General features: G+C 38.7%; 1 protein-coding gene and 1 pseudogene across 6 annotated transcripts in view; one reads left to right on the plus strand and one right to left on the minus strand.

Moving 5' to 3' along the window:
* The window catches only part of NSUN6 (NOP2/Sun RNA methyltransferase family member 6), a 61864-nt gene that overhangs the window by 3971 nt on the left and 38219 nt on the right, over nt 1-19674 (plus strand). For 2 of the 6 annotated variants that reach the window (XM_006093712.3, XM_023758073.1), the window contains exons 2-5: nt 1336-1491; nt 4992-5071; nt 18020-18129; nt 19497-19650. In XM_006093712.3, coding sequence (XP_006093774.1) covers nt 1336-1491; nt 4992-5071; nt 18020-18129; nt 19497-19650 — 500 coding nt within the window. Of the gene's footprint in view, nt 1-1335; nt 1492-4282; nt 4348-4991; nt 5072-13815; nt 13896-18019; nt 18130-19496; nt 19651-19674 lie in introns of those variants that run through there. The other 4 variants (XM_023758076.1, XM_023758077.1, XM_023758075.1 and 1 more) reach the window with 3 other exon arrangements.
* On the minus strand, nt 11975-13372 carry LOC102435342 (annotated as a pseudogene).

The raw sequence follows: 19674 nt of genomic DNA on the forward strand, positions 1-19674 counted from the left end.
AGCCCTAACCGGTTTGGCTCAGTGGATAGAGCATTGGCCTGCGGACTCAAGGGTCCCAAGTTCGATTCCGGTCAAGGGCATGTACCTTGGTTGCAGGCACATCCCCAGTAGGGGGTGTGCAGGAGGCAGCTGACTGATGTTTCTCTCTCATTGGTGTTTCTAACTCTCTATCCCTCTCCCGTCCTCTCTGTAAAAAATCAATAAAATATATTTTAAAAAAAAAAGATGCAAATACTTTTTTTTTTTGACACCACCTCTGCCTCAAACCCACTATGATTTTACAAGAAAAACAATGTTTCTTTGTAAAAAAATAATCAAAGGTAAAGGAATATTTCATTTAAAAAAATACAAAAAACTAAACCTTGAGAAAGTACTAATACTTTTAGGCTGGCAAATTTGTAGGCTGGCAAGTGGTTTATAAAGAATCCGTGAGGCAGGGTATAGTGAAAGATGACAAAAATGGGGAAATATGTGTCTTGAAAAGCTTCTGTTAGTTATGAGGGAACTTGGTTGTTTGAATCTATAGCTTCATTTTTTGACTTGTATTTTGCTACCCAACTTTTTAATTTTTTTTACGATATCTGTTTTTTTACATTTACTAATGCCATTTTAAAGGCTGATGTCATGTGGGATCTTTGGATGACAGTATCAGTGTTACTCAAATTCTGGTGATTTAAAAGACTAATAGCCAGTTTGTTCAAGGGCAGTGATGGCGAACCTTTTGAGCTCAGCGTGTCAGCATTTTGGAAAACCCTAACTTAACTCTGGTGCCATGTCACATACAGAAATTTTTTTGATATTTGCAACCATAGTATAAAAAGATTTATATTTTTGATATTTATTTTATATATTTAAATGCCATTTAACAAAGAAAAATCAACCAAAAAAATGAGTTCGCATGTCACCTCTGACACACGTGTCATAGGTTCACCATCACTGTTCTAGGATATGAGGTTAACAAGTGAATAACTTTACAGAAGTGATGTAACAGTTAATGCATTATAAGTAAGTAGAAATCCTGATTTGTATTCGTGAACATAGCAGATATGAACATGTTCAAAACGTTAATAATGCTTTGAGGTTGAGGCAATATTTTTCTAAGCCTTTATGTCAGGCCTTTAGGTGTTTTTTTAAAATCACCATTAAACCTGAGAACCCTGTGAAGTAGTATTGGCATTCCTTGAGTGTTATTAACCCATAAACAATACAGCAAAATGAAATGGAATTGAATAATTGCTAAAATATGTTTATAAGTTGGAACAAATGTATATGCATATTCCGCTTAATATTTTTAATTTGTATAATGAAACGGAAACAATAACTTGTTCTTTTCAGGTTGTATTGGCTTTCGGTAGACAAGAAGCAGAAAGGAAGTTTGAAACTCTGTTAAATCACCTGTCACACCCTCCATCATTCACAACTGTCAGAGTAAATACACATCTAGCCTCAGTGCAACATGTGAAAAATCTGTTATTTGATGAACTTCACAAGGTTTGTGCAAAATTTTATGTCATGTGCATGATTACATTTCTATAATCTGTCATGTTGCTCCCCACTAAAATGCTGTGAATGATACAATATTGTTTTACAAATAAGGAAATTGAGGATCATGAATGTTAAATTCACCAAGGTTACAAAGTGAGTGGTAATACAAGAACCTCTGAGCCACACTGGCCAGGTCCAGTTCTATAGATGTCAAGTTTTGAGTAGATGACTATGTTATAAGAAGAACCAGCTGTGATATCTGAGTGTAAGATTTGGAGAAAAATTAATATGAGTTTTAATTGTTAACAGTGATAATTTCATCGAGAGTAATAACATTAGACATAATGTAAGCAGTTCCTCTAAGCAACTAAATTATTACTTTTATGTAAGCATGCATGTATGCTTTCAGCCAGTAGAAAGGAAACTATTCTGAGACCCCTCAGAGGTTTCCATAACTGAGGCAGATCCACATTCTTTTCTAGCAAATTATTCCTGGAGCTTAGATATTCTAGTCTCCCAGTCTGATGCATATACAAGATATCCTGGGCTAGTATCGAGGATAAGGCAGACAGAATCACTCTGGGTGGGCTTTGAGTTCTTTCCTTAAAGGTTAAGACAGAGAAGGTTGGTTCCTAAGCATTAGGTAGGAAACTGGGGGTGGAGCAGTACCAATTGCTAGCAGGGGACTTGGAGGAGGTTTTAGACTATAAATTTTCTTTCTCCTTTCATGTTCCAAAGCTCCCATGTGACCTAAAGAGAAGTCTCGAATGGGATAAGAATAGGTGCTTTTTTGTCCCTGCGTTTCTCTGGGCCACATACTGAAATTTAATGATTTATGATTTTATTTAGCTGGTAAGGATGTGGAGAAACTGGAACTTTCATACTTTGCAAGGGGGGATGTCAAATGGCTTGGCCTCTTTGGAAAACAATTTGGTGGTCTCCTAAAAAGTTACGCATAAACTTACTATACAACCCAAGAGTGGAATGAAAATATGTGTTCATACAAATGCTTAAACATGAATATTCATAGCAGCATTATTCATAAGATCTAAAAGATAAAAACTGTCGAAGTGCCTATTAACTGATAAATAGAGAAACAAAATATGGTATATTCATACAGTGGAGTACTATTCAGCAATGAAGGTAATGAACTGATACATGCTTCAACATTAGTGAACCTCATAAGCACCACAATAAGTGAAAGAAGCCAGCACAAATATTATATATATTGTTTGATTTCATTTATGTGAAATGTCTAGAAAAGACAAATTTATAGAGAAAGAAAGTAGGGTAAGTGTTTGCCTGGGATTGGAGCTAGGACCATGGATTCACTACAAATGGGCATAAGGAATCTTTGTGTGGTGAGGAAATTATCTAAAACTGAATTGTGATGGTTGCACAATTCTTTAAGTCTACTAAAAATCATTGAATTGTACATTTAAAATGGGTGCATTTTATGGTATATAAATTAAACCTCAATAATGATGTTTTTAAAAGGGCATGGGGCCCGGCCAGTGTTGCTCAGTGGTTGAGCACCGACCCATGAACCAAGAGGTCACCAGTTCGATTCCCAGTCAGGGCACATGTCCAGGTTGTGGGCTCAATCCCCAGTGAGGGCGTGTAGGAGGCAGCTGATATATTTCTCTCTCATCATTGTTTCTATCTATCCCTCTTTTTCCCTCTCTCTCTCAAATCAATAAAAAACACATTTAAAAAAAAGAGCATAGTGAAGAAACAAACAGAAAAAGAAGCAGGTGACATGATTGGTTTAAAAATAAGTTTGTGTTGTTTCATGAAAGTTAGGCACAAGTGTGTGGTTTTATGGAAGTTTTATTTTTGTATAATTTTAAAATCTGACAGAAAAGAGAAGAATAATCTCAGCTTGAAAAGGATTGATCTTTGTGTAAAATATTTCTGTAGTGTAAAGCAGATAGTACTTCTAAAACAAAACAAAAACAAATGACAAAGTTCAGTATCTTTCTTCTTGGAAATATCAGCTTACCATCATCTGGATATTGTAAGACCATCAAACAATGAGAAAGAGAAGGAAAGGGAGAGGCAACTGATAGAATGAGAAGGAGGTTACCCTTCAAATTTCTTAGTACCTATCTGTTAGATACAGTTAGTCTGAAATATCCTTTGCCTGGAAGAAGCAGAAGTCAGGAGAGCTGTTGACTTGGTAGAAAAATGTAGTTAGATTTCTAATATATGAACAATTTATTTCTCTTATCAACTTACTAATAAGTTGATTTTAGAAGTTCTTTCCTAGATAGTGTATGGTTACTATGGTGCGATGCAAATACATATTGTTACTGTTCTTTCACGTAGTGTGTGAAAATTAATGAGTTGATAATTTCTAGTCTACATGGCAGAGACTTGTTCTCAAATATTTGCATGTTGCCCTTTGATGGAGTATGTAGTCCTTGCTATTCAATCCACTATTCTGCTCTTTTTTTTTTCTGCTGTATGAAGTGCCCAGTCATCTTCTGACTGCAATAGTGATGTGTTGGTACATATTTAACAGCCCATTTCTAGGAAAAATAACCCTTTGTGGTGTTTTGCTGATTTAAGTTGTGTAAATATTCCCACCGTGGTCAATTTCTTTTCTTTTTAAAAAAATATTTTTATTGATTTCAGAGAGAAAAGAAGAGAGAGAGATAGAAACATCTATGATGAGAGAGAATCATTGATTGGCTACCTCCTGCACTCCCCCTACTGGGAATGAAGGCCACAACCTGGGCATGTACCCCTGACCAGAATTGAACCGGGGACCCTTCAGTCTGCAGACCGATGCTCTATCCACTGAGCAAAACTGGCTAGGGGTATGGTCAGTTTCAAGCTACCAGCATGACCATGGAGTTGGTAAGGGATGCACACAATTGACTATGATGAGACTGTTTGAATTGGCGTCAGCACCTGTACCACTGGCCCTGAACCTATTTCCAGTCTGACGGCCAAGTATGATAGAGGATACTGAAAGTCCTGAACTTTGCCAAAAAACATTCATTTCCCTCATCAAATTTGACATGGTATAGTGATAGTGCCTTCTTTTTAAAAGTACATCACTTAAGGTAAACATATTTTGTATTTTTGAAGCCAAACAGTAAGCAAAATTGAGTGTTATAAGGAAGTCAGGACAGCATAGGGAATATAGTCAGTAATATTATAATAACTAGTTATGGTGCCAGGTGGGTACTATACTTATGGGGGGGTCACTTTGTAAAGTATAAAATTATCTAACATAATGGCATACACATGAAACAAATGTAATATTGACTATCAACTGTAATTGGAAAAAAGAAGTCAGGATACTTCAAAGTCAAATTACAGAGAACACATAGTTGTTTTGAAGTCTAATTTTTATTGTATCCCATGTTTTTATAACATGAAAGTATCCCTAACCACGCTTCATCCTCTGTTAGGTAATGATACTGAAGTGCTCCATAAATTGAAATTTATCAAATATGTTGATTGCCTTATAATTTCTGTGTGTTTACTTTTAACAGCAGTTTAATGGATTAACTGTTCCTATTCTTCAACATCCAGACCTTCAGGATGTCTTACTTATTCCTGTTATTGGACCTAGGTTTGTAATTATTTCATTTTCAAATTCTGTTATTCTAAGTAAAAGTTATCACAGGTTTTTTATTTACTGTTTGGTGGCAATACTGAGTTTCTCCATTAATAGTAACTTTCTATAGGTAGGAATTCACAAATTTGTAAATGCTGACTTCCGTACTCTATTTTGGAAAACATTACATACCAAAGGTTTGTAATATTTTAATGTGAAAAATTATAAGGAGATTTTCATCTAAAAAGTGAAAATCTTGAGGATCGAGCCCGAAAGCCAGGCATGTGCCCTGACAGGAATCGAACCATGACCTTCTGGTTCATATGTCGACGCTAAACCACTGAGTCACACTGGCCGGGCTCTATTCTCTATACTGGCACTCTGTACGTTGAATTTCCCGTGCAGACACTCTTTGTGTTGGGGCACCCCAAGACAACCTTCAGGTTTGATGATTGGTCAGAAGTCACAGGACTCAGCATGTAGTCATGCTCATGGGGAAGATTTATTGCACAAAAGGATCCAAAAGCAAAACCAGCAAAAGGAAAAAGGTGCATGGGCGAAGTCTTAGAGGAAGCCAGCCACAACCTTCTGAGTCCTCTCCCCATGGAGTTAGGATGTGCTTAATTTCTCCAGCCTCTGTGACACGTGTAACATGGTTGTCTAGTAGGGAAGCGCATTAGAGATTCAGTGCCCAAAGTTCTTATTGGTTGTTGGTCATGTAGGCACCCTCTGCCTAGCATGTACCAAAATTCCAGGCTCGCAAAAAGAAAGCAGGTTGTTCACAATAAACTTCCTTGCTTGTATGAACAGGTTGGGAACAATATACCACTCTTACTATTAGGGAAAGTTTTGTGTCAGTGTCAGGAACTTTATCCCAATAAAGTTTCCAGGTGCCAACCAAGGGCCAACCTTGTAAGGAGGCCTTTCTAAGAATAGTCTCAAGCCTGTTGTGTTAACTCTTATTTTAGAGGATGTAGTATCGTTTATTTACTGAGCTTTGCAAGTTTACTTTTCTTTCTTTATTTTTATAATATAACTTTTTATTTCAGAGGGAGAGAGAGGTAGAAACATCAGTGATGAGAGAGAATCATCAATCGGCTGCCTCCTGCATGCCCCACACTGAGGATCAAGCCCGCAACCTGGGTAGGTGCCCTGACCTGCAATTGAACCGTGGCCTCCTGGTTCATGGGTGGATGCTCAACCACTGAGCCACTTCAGCCGGGCTCTTTTTCTTTTTTTTATCTTGTTCTTATATCCCTTTTTTGAGGTTTTTTCTTTCAGCATCTTGGAAAATATAGAGAAGTATTTGAAAAATTTCCCTTTTTTTGTACTTTAAAAAAATCTGCCTTTTACTTTTTTATTATGGCTTTGTTTTTCTTGTACTAGCTGTGCATGGGCCCCATGTTGAATGAATACTTTTTGCTTCTCTAATTGAATGGAACAGTTACATTCACATAGACACACCTAGTTTGCAATTTGCCAGAGGATGATACAGAATGGGATGAAATTTGTGCCTAGACAACTAATCAGATGTGTTTTTTTAGAAATACTTTCACAAAGTCCTCACTAGTGACACATCTCTAACCCTGGTAAGCAGAGCTGATAACGTCTGAGGCTCTCTGGGAAGGCTTTCTGTTTATAGTTTTTTGTTTTGGGTTTAAATTTTGTTTGTGCTTATTAGTTAACTTGGGTGAGGAGCAATTAAGTTGATTGCTATTTTCCTTCTCCTCCTTCACCTACTTCTAGGCAGTTTATCCACGTTTGTTAGAGAAAACATTGTCTGCTTGTGCCCATTCTGACAGTCCAGTTCCTCTCAGCTTTATCTGCTGTGAACAATGCCTGAAAAGGCATTCTCAGTCTCCTTTTTTCTACGTGAACCGCTAGTCCCGGTTCTAAGTAATAAATATGTGATGAGGCCCCAGGAGCCTTTTCTTGTCAGAAACATTCATACCCTGTTGAGGAACTAGATTTGATTCAGATTTCACTGTGTCAGGAAATTATTCTTCATCATTGAAATTTCTTAATTTTATTGCAAATGGAATTTTGTTCTCAGATTTTTGTGTCTCCTCCCCCTCCATTTCTATGCGCTTCAATAAAAAATACATTCTTACTCTTACTAGAAGTTCAATATTACACAATTTTTAAAATACCAAAATATAGGTTAAACTTTATTTATAGGTAGTAAATAAATTTAAAAGTAATTTTGCATCATAAATTTAGGTTCCCTCAGTTTATTAATATGATATTAAATATACTGATCAAGTGTATTTAAGAGTTGGAAAGGTTTTATTATTAGTAATTTAATGAGATTGAACATATGGTTATAAGGCTAAATGTCATGTTATCAATATCAACTTTATTGAAAATCTTAGAAAAAATTGAATACTAGGCTTCTCTTATTACAAAAATGTTTTTAACATAATGTCCCCACCAGCATTTTCTAAAGAATGCTTTTAGATCAGTACAGTTGTTTTTAGTCCAATATTCATTTTGTAATTGTTAAGGATTTCTACATTTTCTCTGTTAGTGCCCTTCCATTTTTGATAAAAATTGCAACAAAATATAGGGTGTCCCAAATTGTATACACATACTTTGAGTAATTATAAAGGCAGTGTTTGTTACAATACATTTCATTTTCAAAATTGAGCTATCAGCTGTTAAACTATATATATATTTTTTGGGACACCCTGTATTTGCAGCAGGTCAGGAAATTTACTTTCTTCACATTTGAATACACATTTCAATAGAATAAACCCCTTGAGATCCAAATAAGGCTGGGTTTGCCCTTCTTGTTCAGCCTTCTTTTTATTTTATTTATTTATTTATTTATTTATTTTAATAAATCTTTATTCAGATTTTTACAGTTGTTCCTCTTTTTTCCCCCCATAGCTCCCCTCTACCCAGTTTTCACCCCACCCCCTACACTTAACCTCCCACTGTCCTCATCCATAGGTGTACAATTTTTGTCCAGTCTCTTCCTGCACCCCCCACACTCCCTTCCTCCTGAGAATTGTCAGTCCACTCCCTTTCTATGCCCCTGATTCTATTATATTCACCAGTTTATTCTGTTCATCAGATTTTTTATTCACTTGATTTTTAGATTCACTTGTTGATAAACATGTATTTGTTGTCACTTTGTTGTTCATAATTTTTGTCTTTACCTTTCTCTTCTTCCTCTTCTTAAAGAATACCCTTCAGCATTTCATATAATACTGGTTTGGCTGTGATGAACTCCTTTAGCTTTTTCTTATGTGTGAAGCTCTTTATCTGACCTTCAGTTCTAAATGATAGCTTTGCTGGGTAGAGCAATCTTGGTTGTAGGTTCTTGATATTCATCACTTTATTTCTTGCCACTCCCTTCTGGCCTGCATGGTTTTTGTTGAGAAATCAGCTGACAGTCGTGTGGGTACTCCCTTGTAGGTAAATAACTTTTTTTCTCTTGCTGCTTTAAATATTCTGTCTTTGTCTTTTGCCCTTGGCATTTTAATGATGATGTGTCTTGGTGTGGTCCTCTTTGGATTCCTCTTGTTTGGGGTTCTCTGTGCTTCCTAGACTTGTAAGTCTATTTCTTTCACCAGGAAGGGGAAGTTTTCTGTCATGATTTCTTCAAATGGGTTTTCTTTTTTTTTCTTTTTTTTTTTTTTTTTTAAAATATATTTTATTGATTTTTTACAGAGAGGAAGGGAGAGAGATAGAGAGTTAGAAACATAGATGAGAGAGAAACATCGATCAGCTGCCTCCTGCACATCTCCTACTGGGGATGTGCCCGCAACCCAGGTACATGCCCTTGACCGGAATCGAACCTGGGACCTTTCAGTCCGCAGGCCGACGCTCTATCCACTGAGCCAAACCGGTTTCGGCTCAAATGGGTTTTCAATATCTTGCTCTCTCTCTTCTTCTGGCACCCCTATGATTTGGATGTTGGTACGCTTGAAGCTGTCCCAGAGCCTCCTTACACTATCTTTGTATTTTTGGATTCTTTTTTCTTTTCCGATTGGGTGTTTTTTGCTTCTTCGGATTTCAAATCTATGACTTGATTCTTGGGATCCTCTAGTCTGCTGTTGGATCTCTGTATATTATTCTTTATTTCAGTCAGTGTATGCTTAATTTCTAATTGGTCCTTTTTCATATTCTTGAGGGTCTCACTATATTTCTCGGAGGTTTCTAGAAGATTCTTGAGTAACCTTATAACTGTGGTTTTGAATTCTATATCTAGTAGTTTGCTTTTCTTCATTTCTTTCATTTGTGACCTGTTTCTTTGTCTTCGAATTTTGGCTGCTTCCCTGTCCTCCTCTTTGTTTGGGGTTTGGAGGTTCCCAGATGAGGTGCAGCTGTGAAGCAATGCAGGCTGTGATGAGCCTTAGGCCTTCTTTTGGAAGCTCTGGGGTTCTCTGACCCAGCTGCAGTTTGACAGGTTTTTAGGTGGAGAAAGGCCAGGCCATTCGTATGCAAAAGCCTCTGCGCACAGCTTGGGTGTGGTTGTAAATTGGGTGGGGCGGGGTCTCAGGGAATCACCAGGGTGGAGCAAACCGCAATGGCTGCCAGTCTGCTCTGTCTCAGAGAGGTCCCAGGTCTCTGTGTCCCGTGGCCCCATGCAGGAACAATGACTGCTGCAAGCACCTTTGCGAGAAAGCTGCCCTCACTTTCTGGCCTGATACCAGACAGTCCAGTTTCTCTCCATATGAGTATGGGTCCCCAAATTCTCGCCCGGAACTGGAGTTCAGAGCATTCGGGAGCTTGTATCTCCCTCCTGATTGAAGAAGACACCAGTGTATCCAGCTGCCAGCCCCTTTCACGTGCCTCCGTACCTCCACACTTCCACACCTCTGCACCTCTTACTGGTCTTAGTGCAGTGCGCTTTTCTCTTTTGTTCTAGTTGTAGAATTTCCACTCAGCCAGCCTTCCCGTGGTTCTGGATGATACTCGTTTTGTCTTTTAGTTGTAGTTTTAATGTGTTGTGCACGGCAGCAAGTTCAGGTGTTTACCTATGCCGCCATCTTTCTAGTTACTCCTTGTTCAGCCTTCTTGATTTCTGTCTTTCATATTGTCTTGCTAATAGTATCGACACTTTAAGCTTTCATTTGCTGTTTGTATATATGAAGTAATAGAGTAAATGCAATAGAATATTCAAGTAATTGCACGATATTAAATTACTGATTAAATACAGATGACAGTGCTGGTGAAAGAAATATTTTCTCAATATCATATCTCAAAGTTAGGTTATCTCCCATTTGGTGTAGGGTTGGTAACATGTATAGTTTAAAAAGTACCAAATATTTAACAGTCCCTACTTTTTAAAAAAAATATATTTTTATTGATTTCAGAGAGGAAGAGAGAGAGAGAGAGAAACATCAGTAATGAGAGAGAACCATTGATTGGCTGCCTCCTGCATTCCCCACATCGGGGATTGAGCCCACAACCCAGGCTTGTGCCCTGACCGGGAATCGAGCTGTGACCTCTCCTGGTTCATAGGTCGATGCTCAACCACTGAGTTATGCCGGCTGGGCAACAGTCCCTACTTTTTATATCTCTTTAGTGGAATATTCCCATAATCTCCTAGTCACCTCACTTTTAGCTGTTTTAATAGTTTTCTGTCTCTTTTTTTAATTCTCACTCGAAGTGGGGTGGGGAGAGAGAGAGAAAGAAACAAACATCGATGTGAGAGAGAAACATGGATCAGTTGCTCTGTATGTGCTCCAACCCAGGATCGAACCCACAACCCAGTTATATGCCCTCACCTGGAATCAAACCTGCAACCTGTCCTACCCGGTGTGGCTCAGTGTTTGAGTGTCCCAAGAGGTTACAGATTTGATTCCCGATCAGGTCACAAGCTCAGGTTGCTGGCTCAATCCCCAGTAGGGGGTGAGTGCAGAAGGCAGCCAATCCATGATGTTTCTCATTGATGTTTCTTTTTTTTTTTTTTTTGGCACTACAAGCAGAATTTATTACCCAAAGCAGTTTGAGGAATTCCAGGTCACAGTTTTACCCGGTCACAAGAAAATCAGAACCTCTTCGAAGCCACCCTCCACCCCCAGCTGGAGTGAGGGATTAATGGCTGCAGCCCAAGTTAAGTCACAGCTACTATATCCTTGACTCTTACACAGTAAACTTAAAATAAGGTCACAATTTTAGAGAGACTATTCAGATAGAAAGACATGAAGAGTCTTAACTGGCTGACAAGGGGACAGTTTTCTGTTTATGGTTACCAGAATTACATGGAATTGTATAATAATCCTGTGGGAGTTTGAGCCTAGAAGGGGATGCTATTCCTGTGGTGCATCAACCAAACCCTCCTGGCTAATCAAAGGCATGATTTAAGGTCTCCTGTGAGGGCACCCTGTGACTCTCCTTAGGCAGGCATCTCCTGGTTGCCTGTGACAAAGAAGCCTGCAGTGGCTGGAGGTGGGGTTAGGAAGGTGGCTGTTCACCTTGCAAACATAATTCTCAGGGGTTGAAAATGAGGCAGACTTCAGTGTTTAGATGTTCCCTGACTATTTCTACATTTGAGGAATACAAGTTGGTTTGACCTCATGTGGAATTTTGGTTTTATAATTACCCTAGACCCAGAAGGTCAGTTCCTTATTCTCCTTTTGTCATCAAACCAAATAGCACCTATGTCTAAAAACACTGTGCTCTCAACTAAAACTGCTGACAGCCCCTCATCCCAGGTCCTGAGGTGCAGATTTTCCTGAAAATCAGCTTCTGGACCAGTTACGTCTCGATAAAGTTGTCTCTTCATAACTCAGCCCCCCCAGCCCCCACCTGACCAGTCACGATGGAAGCAGGAATTCAAAGGACAGATTTCTTCCCTCACTTGACTCAGCAGAAACAGGTCATTCTGACTACAAGTTTCTCCAAACTATCCCTGTTTGTGTGTTTAAGGCATACCAATTGCTCTGTGTAAGACTCTCTGCTTACAATGAATTATTTTAATCACCCTTACTACTTAAAAGAAACTTCTGCCTTAAAGCCCACCCTTGCCTAGCCATTTAGCCCTGAGATGCTGAGAAGGTGGGAATGAGGGCAGAGCCCAATTAACATCAGGGATTCTGGTCATTGGGGTCGCACTTGATCATGACTTTCAACCCCAAACCCAGGGGTCCCCAAACTTTTTAAACAGGGGGCCAGTTCACTGTCCCTCAGACCGTTGGAGGGCCGGACTATAGTTTAAAAAAAAACTATGAACAAATTCCTATGCACACTGCACATATCTTATTTTGAAGTAAAAAAACAAAACGGGAACAAATACAGTATTTGTATTTGCATGTGGCCTGCGGGCCATAGTTTGAGGACCCCTGCCCAAACCCTTTTTGGATGTTTCAAAGGCCTCCAGCGCTTTCTCCAGAGGAAACCTATGGGTCACTAAAGACTTCACATTCACAGACTTGGATGCAAGCATTGAAATTGCCATCGGCCATGTGTTGCAGAATCAAAACACGCCCTTGATATCCACTTCTCGGATGGCTGCATGCACTAGGGGCACATTGACCATCTTGGAACCCAGTCCCACAAGCATCATGGTCCCACCAGGACAAGTGGCGTAGGTGCCCACCTGGATGGCGGCCTCCGCCCCAGTGCACTCGATGGTGACTTCTGGCTTGCACCCCAGGAGACCTTCCACTTTACTGGCAATTTCTTGCGGGCTCTCCTTGGTGATCTGGAGGACAAAGTCAGCCCTAACTTCCTTGGCTTTAGACAACCGAGAGGCAGACAGATCAGTCACCACCACTTGAGCTGCACCCATTGCCTTGGCCACCAGCAAATTGACCAATCCAATTGGCCCAGCTCCACACACAAAGACCTTGTTCCCCAGGGTGATTCCAGCTTGCCGGCAGGTATGGATCCCCATAGACAGTGGCTCAATCAGGGCCCCTTCCTCAAAGGTGACATTGTCAGGAAGCTTGTAGCAGAAGTTGGCATTGTGCTTATAGAACCGGCAGAGGTTCCCATCATTGGGGGGCGTGGCACAGAAGAAGATGGTTGGTGACCATTGGCCAATCTTGCAGAATTCATCGGTTTCTCGGGGAGCACCAGGCTCGATGGCAACGCGATCGCCTAGTTGTAGGTGCTTTACCAATGACCCCACTTTTACGACTGTTCCTGAAGCTTCATGACCCAGAACCATTGGCTTTTTCACAATAAAATCCCCAATTCGACCATGCTGCCAATAGTGGACATCTGAGCCACAGATTCCAATGGAATGCATCTTCCGCGGCACCTCATTTAGACCTGGTTCAGGAATAGGGTAGTTCTCCAGGCACAGGTCCCCGGTCCATGAACCACCAGAGACAGGTTCTCGGGCTTGGCCGCTGCCATGTCGCTCTTCCCTCCGGGGTGGAAGCTGCAGTCCGCAGGACGCTTGGAGGTTCTCTCTCATTGATGTTTCTATTTCCCTAACCCCCCTCTCCCTTCCTCTCTCTCTAAATATCAGTAAGAATATATTTTTTAAAAAACCTTTAACCTTTTTGGTGTATGGGATGTGGCTCCAACCAACTGAGCCGTCCAGCTGGGCTTCATAGTTTTCTCTTAATCAAAGTACCTTCATATTAATTTTCTCCCAATATGTATTACTGTAAAGAAAGATTAAAATCGTCTTTCATGTAGTTGTTATACTCCTCTATTTACAAACTTTTCATTAAACATTAAGTTTTTTGGCCTTACATCAGCTTTTATGTTTCCTGGCTAAAATCATCCCCTTCAGCAGAACTGATTTTCACCTTGATACTTACACATAACATTTTATGTTTTTAGACTATTAGTTCTTATGTTGAGAGATCCTCAAGACCACACCCTGGTTCCATGATTCTCTAGGAGGACTCAGAGGATTCAGCGTATAATGGTACTGAGGACTATGATTTATTACAGTGAAGGAATCTGAAGCAAAATCAGCAAGGGAAAAGGTGCATGCTGCGAGTCTAGGAAAAACCATTTGCAAACTTCCAGAGTCCTTTTCCAGTAGAGTCACACAGGTCGCGCTTAATTTCCGCAGTATGGGTGTGACAGCATATGAGATGTTGCCAACCAGCGAAGGTCATTAGAGCCTCAACATGCAGATTTTTTTTTTTCTTTTCTGGCTGGTCAAGTAGGCACTCTGCCTGGCTAAAGTTTAGCCTCTCAGAAGGAAAGTCACTGTGCCATAAACATGTTGTTTGTACAAACAATTTAGGCACAGTGAGCTACACTTGTCAGTTAATAGCGGGAACCCTCATGAAATCTAAGTTCACAGATGCCAGTCAGGGGCCCAGCTTTATAACCAGGACTTCCAAACAGGGCTAGTAGTTCAAACCTGTTATGTAAACTCTTCTCCATAGACTTTCATTCTCATCTCTCCATGAAATGGTTATTATAAAAACACTCTGATTAACTTACAGGGTTCCATTTCACAAAACATTTTTTTGTGTTGATGCTATGTGTAAGACCCAAAGGTGTTATAAAGATGAATGAAATATAGTTGTTTAGTCTAAAAGCAGGGAACTTTGGTACAAGTCAGATTGTGCTGAATGTCACAGTATAGGTATGAATTAAGGACCACCAGAACATAGTCTGGGAACGGCTGAGTACAAGGACATGGGTAAAGATTTTTCTCCAAGTAGATATTATTTCAGTTGGGCCTTGAAGGTGAGTAGGAATTAGGCTGATGAGGAGGTAAGGTGGACAAGGGCAAGGTAAAGAGAAAGCATATCCAAAGATACAGAGTCATGAAAATGTATGGTGGTTCATCACAAACGTGATCAGGTTTGGCTATTCAACTGATTTTAGAGAGATTGGAGAAAGATGAGGTTGAAGAAGTTGGGAAAGGCAAACTGTGATATGTAAAGGAGTTTTTTTTTTTTTTTAACTAAGCAATGTTTTCTTTTTTGCATAGGTCATAGCAGCTATTATGATTAAATCTGTATTTTAGGAACATAATATTGGTAGTAGCATAAAGCTCTGTTTTCCAAAGTGTGTGCACATTGTGGTAGTAGGTTGTGAAATTAATTTCATGGGTTTTTTAAATGAGCATTTTAAAGAGGAAATGGGGTATTTTATAATATATCATATTGTATTGCCTTTAGTAAAGATATTTCATGAAATGTTTGTTGTGTGTGTGTGTGTGTGTGTGTGTGTATAAGATGAATTGCAAGACTGGAGAAGAAGTCGTTTCCAACAATATGGTGAACTAGATAACCTGGAAATGTTTCTGTTACATACTTATAGGAATACTAAATAAAAAATAGGCCACAAAGTGCACAGCTGAGTGATTTAGAATTTAAGTGAAATACTCAGGAATTAGAATGAAGAGTAATTGAAAACAGAGCAGTAAGATTGTGAACTAATATTTGGAGATTGTAGGGTATGGGAGAGGAGGTAGTTGGTCTCATATTTAGGGGCTTTGGTTTTAACAATGGGGTGTTAACACTAGTTGGTGAGAAATACCCTGAGTCAGTAATTTAGGAATTGAATCTCTTGTCTTCGGGTCTGGGTTGAAGAAAAATCTTTGAGAATGCAGAACTGTGATTCCATCCCTCATGAAGTCTTGGAATTCAAAATCAAACCTCCAAGGTGGTCTTGAGACCTGCAATCTGGAAAAGTAACATAAAAATTTGATCTCAATTTGAGATCAAATTTGAGGAGCTTGGCAAAACACTCTAGAGTGACACACATTCAGTCCAGGCCACACACATTTCTCATGATTTAAAGCTACACTTTAAACCACCGTGAGTGAGAATCAGCATATAGAGAAACTGATGGGATGGGTTTCCCCCAAAACTTGAGCAGATGGAACTATCTGGAGACTATAAAATCAGTATTCTTAACACAAGTGAAAATAAAAGTAGGAATCTAAAACATAGAAGAGCCCAAAAGGGGAGAAAAGGTAGACTAGAAAAGTAATTTTTAGAAATAAAAATATCACTAACATTAAAAACTCATTCAGTGAGTTAAATTGTATGTTAGACTCAACTGATGGGGAATTATTGAAGTAGATAACTCAAAGGAAATTATGTAGAATGCAGCAGAGATAAAGAAATTGAAAATGTGAAGTTGAGTCATGGAAAGTAGAATGAAAGGTTCTTCATATTTCTAATGAGTCCTAGATGTGGAGAGTAGAAAAAATAGGATTAAGACAATATTCAAAAATCTTGGCCCGCGAACCAGCTCACAGCCCCATGCACAACTATCACCCGAAGGGCAAGAGGGGCGAGAGCAGCTATAGTGTTGCTTTCTCCTCACTTTTGGTAGCGAAATCCTCATTTTAAACATAAGAGGATACATTATTTTAAAAAGCCGTTACGTGGCTCCGTAACCTTTCTGAGTAGAGCGTGAACAAGTTGTGAGAGACCTTTCCGAGCACAGGGACACGTTGCGGATGGAAATAGCTACACTTTCCATGTGTATGACCTTTGACCCGGTGACAAAAAGCATACACCTATGGATGAGGACAGTGGGGGGGTGGGTAAGGGCAGAGGGTGGGGTGGGAACTGCGTGGAGGGGAGCTACGGGGGGAAAAAAGGGGAACAACTGTAATAATCTGAACAATAAAGATTTATTTAAAAAAATATTCAAAAATCTAATGACTAAGAATTTTCCAGACTGTATGAAAGACAAATTTAAGAAGTACAATGTGTCTGAAGCCCAAAGTAAAAATAAATCCATGTCTAGATACCCCACAATGAAACTGCAGAACACTAAAGACATAAAGAAGATCTGAAAGCAAAGGTAAAAGGCAGGAAGCTATTCAGTAATCAGATTAAGAGATGTATGCTTGATGTCACGAGATGGGCCCAGAAGACCTATCAGAATTACAAGTGGCATGATTTGGTGACTCAGTGAATGTTAAGGTAAAAGGTTTAGGAAGGAGGGATTTAAGTTGATGCTGAGGTTTCTAGTTTATTTTCAAGGCAGATAATGACACTTTGTTCAAGATTGGAAACAGAAGAATGAAAAGATTTGGAGTGTTGCCAAAGATTTGAAGAGTGAATCAGGAAAAATAACAGTGTTTAGGACTTAATGGGTTTAAGTAACTGGAATACCTAGATATAGCTACTTGCAGGTAATTAGAAATATCAATTCAGGGTCTAGAAAGGTTAAGCATTAGAATACATGGATTATTTTTATAAGTGATTATTAAAATCATGGGATTGCCAAGGGATAGAATGCAAAGTGAGAAGAGATGGCAGCATGTTTTGGAGCTTGGGGCATGAACCTCATTAAGATATAGAGACCTAACAATGAGAATGTGTTGCACCAGGAAGGGGTAGTATAGAGCTGAGAAGTTTAGTGAGACTTGATCATCTAGAGATGATGGAAAGAAAATGGGACACACTTAATTCCCCCAGCAAGGAGTTGTGACAACACATCTGAAATGTTGCAACCAGGGACACTCATTAGAGACTCAGTGCTTGATTACCTTGATACCTGTTGAACTTTGAAAAAAATCTGAGTATTAGAAGTGATACCTAGATTTTAGTGATCTAAAGAATAATTGGAGGTGAGAAATTAGAAAATATTTAAAAAAATAGTTGGGCACTAAAGAAAGAAAAATTAGCTTTGTCCATCTTGTTTAAAATACTAATAATTTACCTTGCAACAATCTATCACTTTAAGAAATGTTTTTGAATCCCTTGTATATTGTCTTTTTTAGTCTTTGAAGATGGACTTTATTTCTCTTCTAATCTTGTTATGAAAACAGCAATGCTTGTTAAATGATTAAGCAATTTTTGGTGCCACTTCATTGCCTTCTATCAGATGGACCTCTTTCTATTTTTCCTTTTCTCAAATGCCTATCTTCTTTTTTTAAAAAAACTCTTTTCTCAATATTTATTCTATTTTCAGATTTCTCTTTCTCATTTATTCATTAATGGCATTATCTTGGGGCAATCAATACTAAAGAGGTTCCTTAGGATTTAGGTTGAAACATTGAAAATGTTGGTACTTGTTGGAGGTATATTACTGTGTTAAATTTCTCTTGTTTTATGACCCTAGGAAGAACATAGCAAAACAACAATGTGAAGCCATTGTTGGAGCCCAATGTGGTAATGCCGTGTTAAGAGGAGCCCATGTCTATGTTCCAGGAATTGTGTCAGCTTCAAAATGTATGTATGAAGGGTTGTAAAAAAATAATACAAAGGAGCATATGTCAAGAGACTTTATGTGGCTCACAAAGTCTGAAATATTTACTTGTCCTTTGCACAGAAAGTTCATTGACCCCTGACCTATTTGAACAGTCCTAGCTATAGCTGATGGGCTCCTCTCTACTACTGTCAGGTTAATGGACTAGACAAATTTATAATAGGTTAGGTCTTAAAACATTTTTTGGATGTAGAATACAATTGTTAATGTTACTGTTGTTTTTTTTTTATTGAAAATAATTTATTGAAATGACTACAAAGCTAGATTTAATCAGCCATATAAATCAGCTCTGGACTCTAGAGTTTCAAAGAGTACATATACTCATATAAATGAATATATGTGCTTATTATTAAAATCTGCTTTAATTGCTATAATAGGAAAACTGCGAAGAAATACCAACAGGGTTATGGGATTTAGAAAGACTCCTTTGAGGAATTTGAGTGTATGCTTTTAAGAATACTTTTGAAGGAAACTTAGAAATTTGAGGGTGGAGTCAAAATATCAAGATTTATATGAAGTCTTTTAGGGAATATTAGGTTTGGGGAAAATAATTTAGATTAGAAGATTGCTTTCCACCCGCCTGGCCTGTGTGGCTAAATGGTTGAGCATCGACCCATGAACCAGGAGGTCATGGTTCCATTCTTGGTCAGGGCACATGCCTAGGTTGTGGGCTTGATCCCCAGGAGCAGGCATGCAGGAGGCAGCCAATCGATGATTTTCTCTCATCATTGATGTTTGTATCTCTCTACCTCTCCCTTCCTCTCTCTCTTAAATAAATAAAAACATATTAAAAAAAATAAGGTTCTTTTTTAAAAAAAATATATTTTATTGATTTTTTACAGAGAGGAAGGGAGAGGGATAGAGAGCTAGATACATTGATGGGAGAGAAACATCGATCAGCTGCCTCCTGCACACCTTCTACTGGGGTTGTGCCCGCAATCAAGGTACATGCCCTTGACCGGAATCGAACCTGAGACCCTTCAGTCTGCAGGCCAACGCTCTATCCACTGAGCCAAACCGGTTAGGGCAAGAAGATAACTTTCCTTTTCTGCTTAGCTAAAGACTTCCAGTTGAGTTAGGATATTTTGAAGACTATTTCATTTCTTTGTTTTCCTAGAAAAAAAATCTTCAATTTAGAATTATTGTTAGAGATATTTAAAAACAAAATGTCATTATTTTCTGTTAGCGATTATATTGAGTTGATGAGCCATTTTAGGCTGCTACTTGCCACTGTTGTTGTCCTTAGAGTTTTCCAGTCTAGCTTAAAGAATTTTAACTGTTTTTCTATTCAAATATATATCATTATAATATGATTTTCTTCTTTCTTTAGTTATGAAAGCTGGAGATGTTGTTTCTGTATATTCTGATATTAAAGGCAAATGTAAGAAAGGAGCCAAAGAATTTGATGGAACAAAAGTATTTCTTGGAAATGGGATTTCTGAATTAAGCCGCAGAGGAATCTTCAATGGGCTACCTGAACGGAAGTATGTTATTAAGTGTTGTTTGGG

This window comes from Myotis lucifugus, unplaced genomic scaffold (genome assembly GCF_000147115.1).
Source record: "Myotis lucifugus unplaced genomic scaffold, Myoluc2.0 scaffold_121, whole genome shotgun sequence".
Classification (NCBI taxonomy): domain Eukaryota; kingdom Metazoa; phylum Chordata; class Mammalia; order Chiroptera; family Vespertilionidae; genus Myotis; species Myotis lucifugus.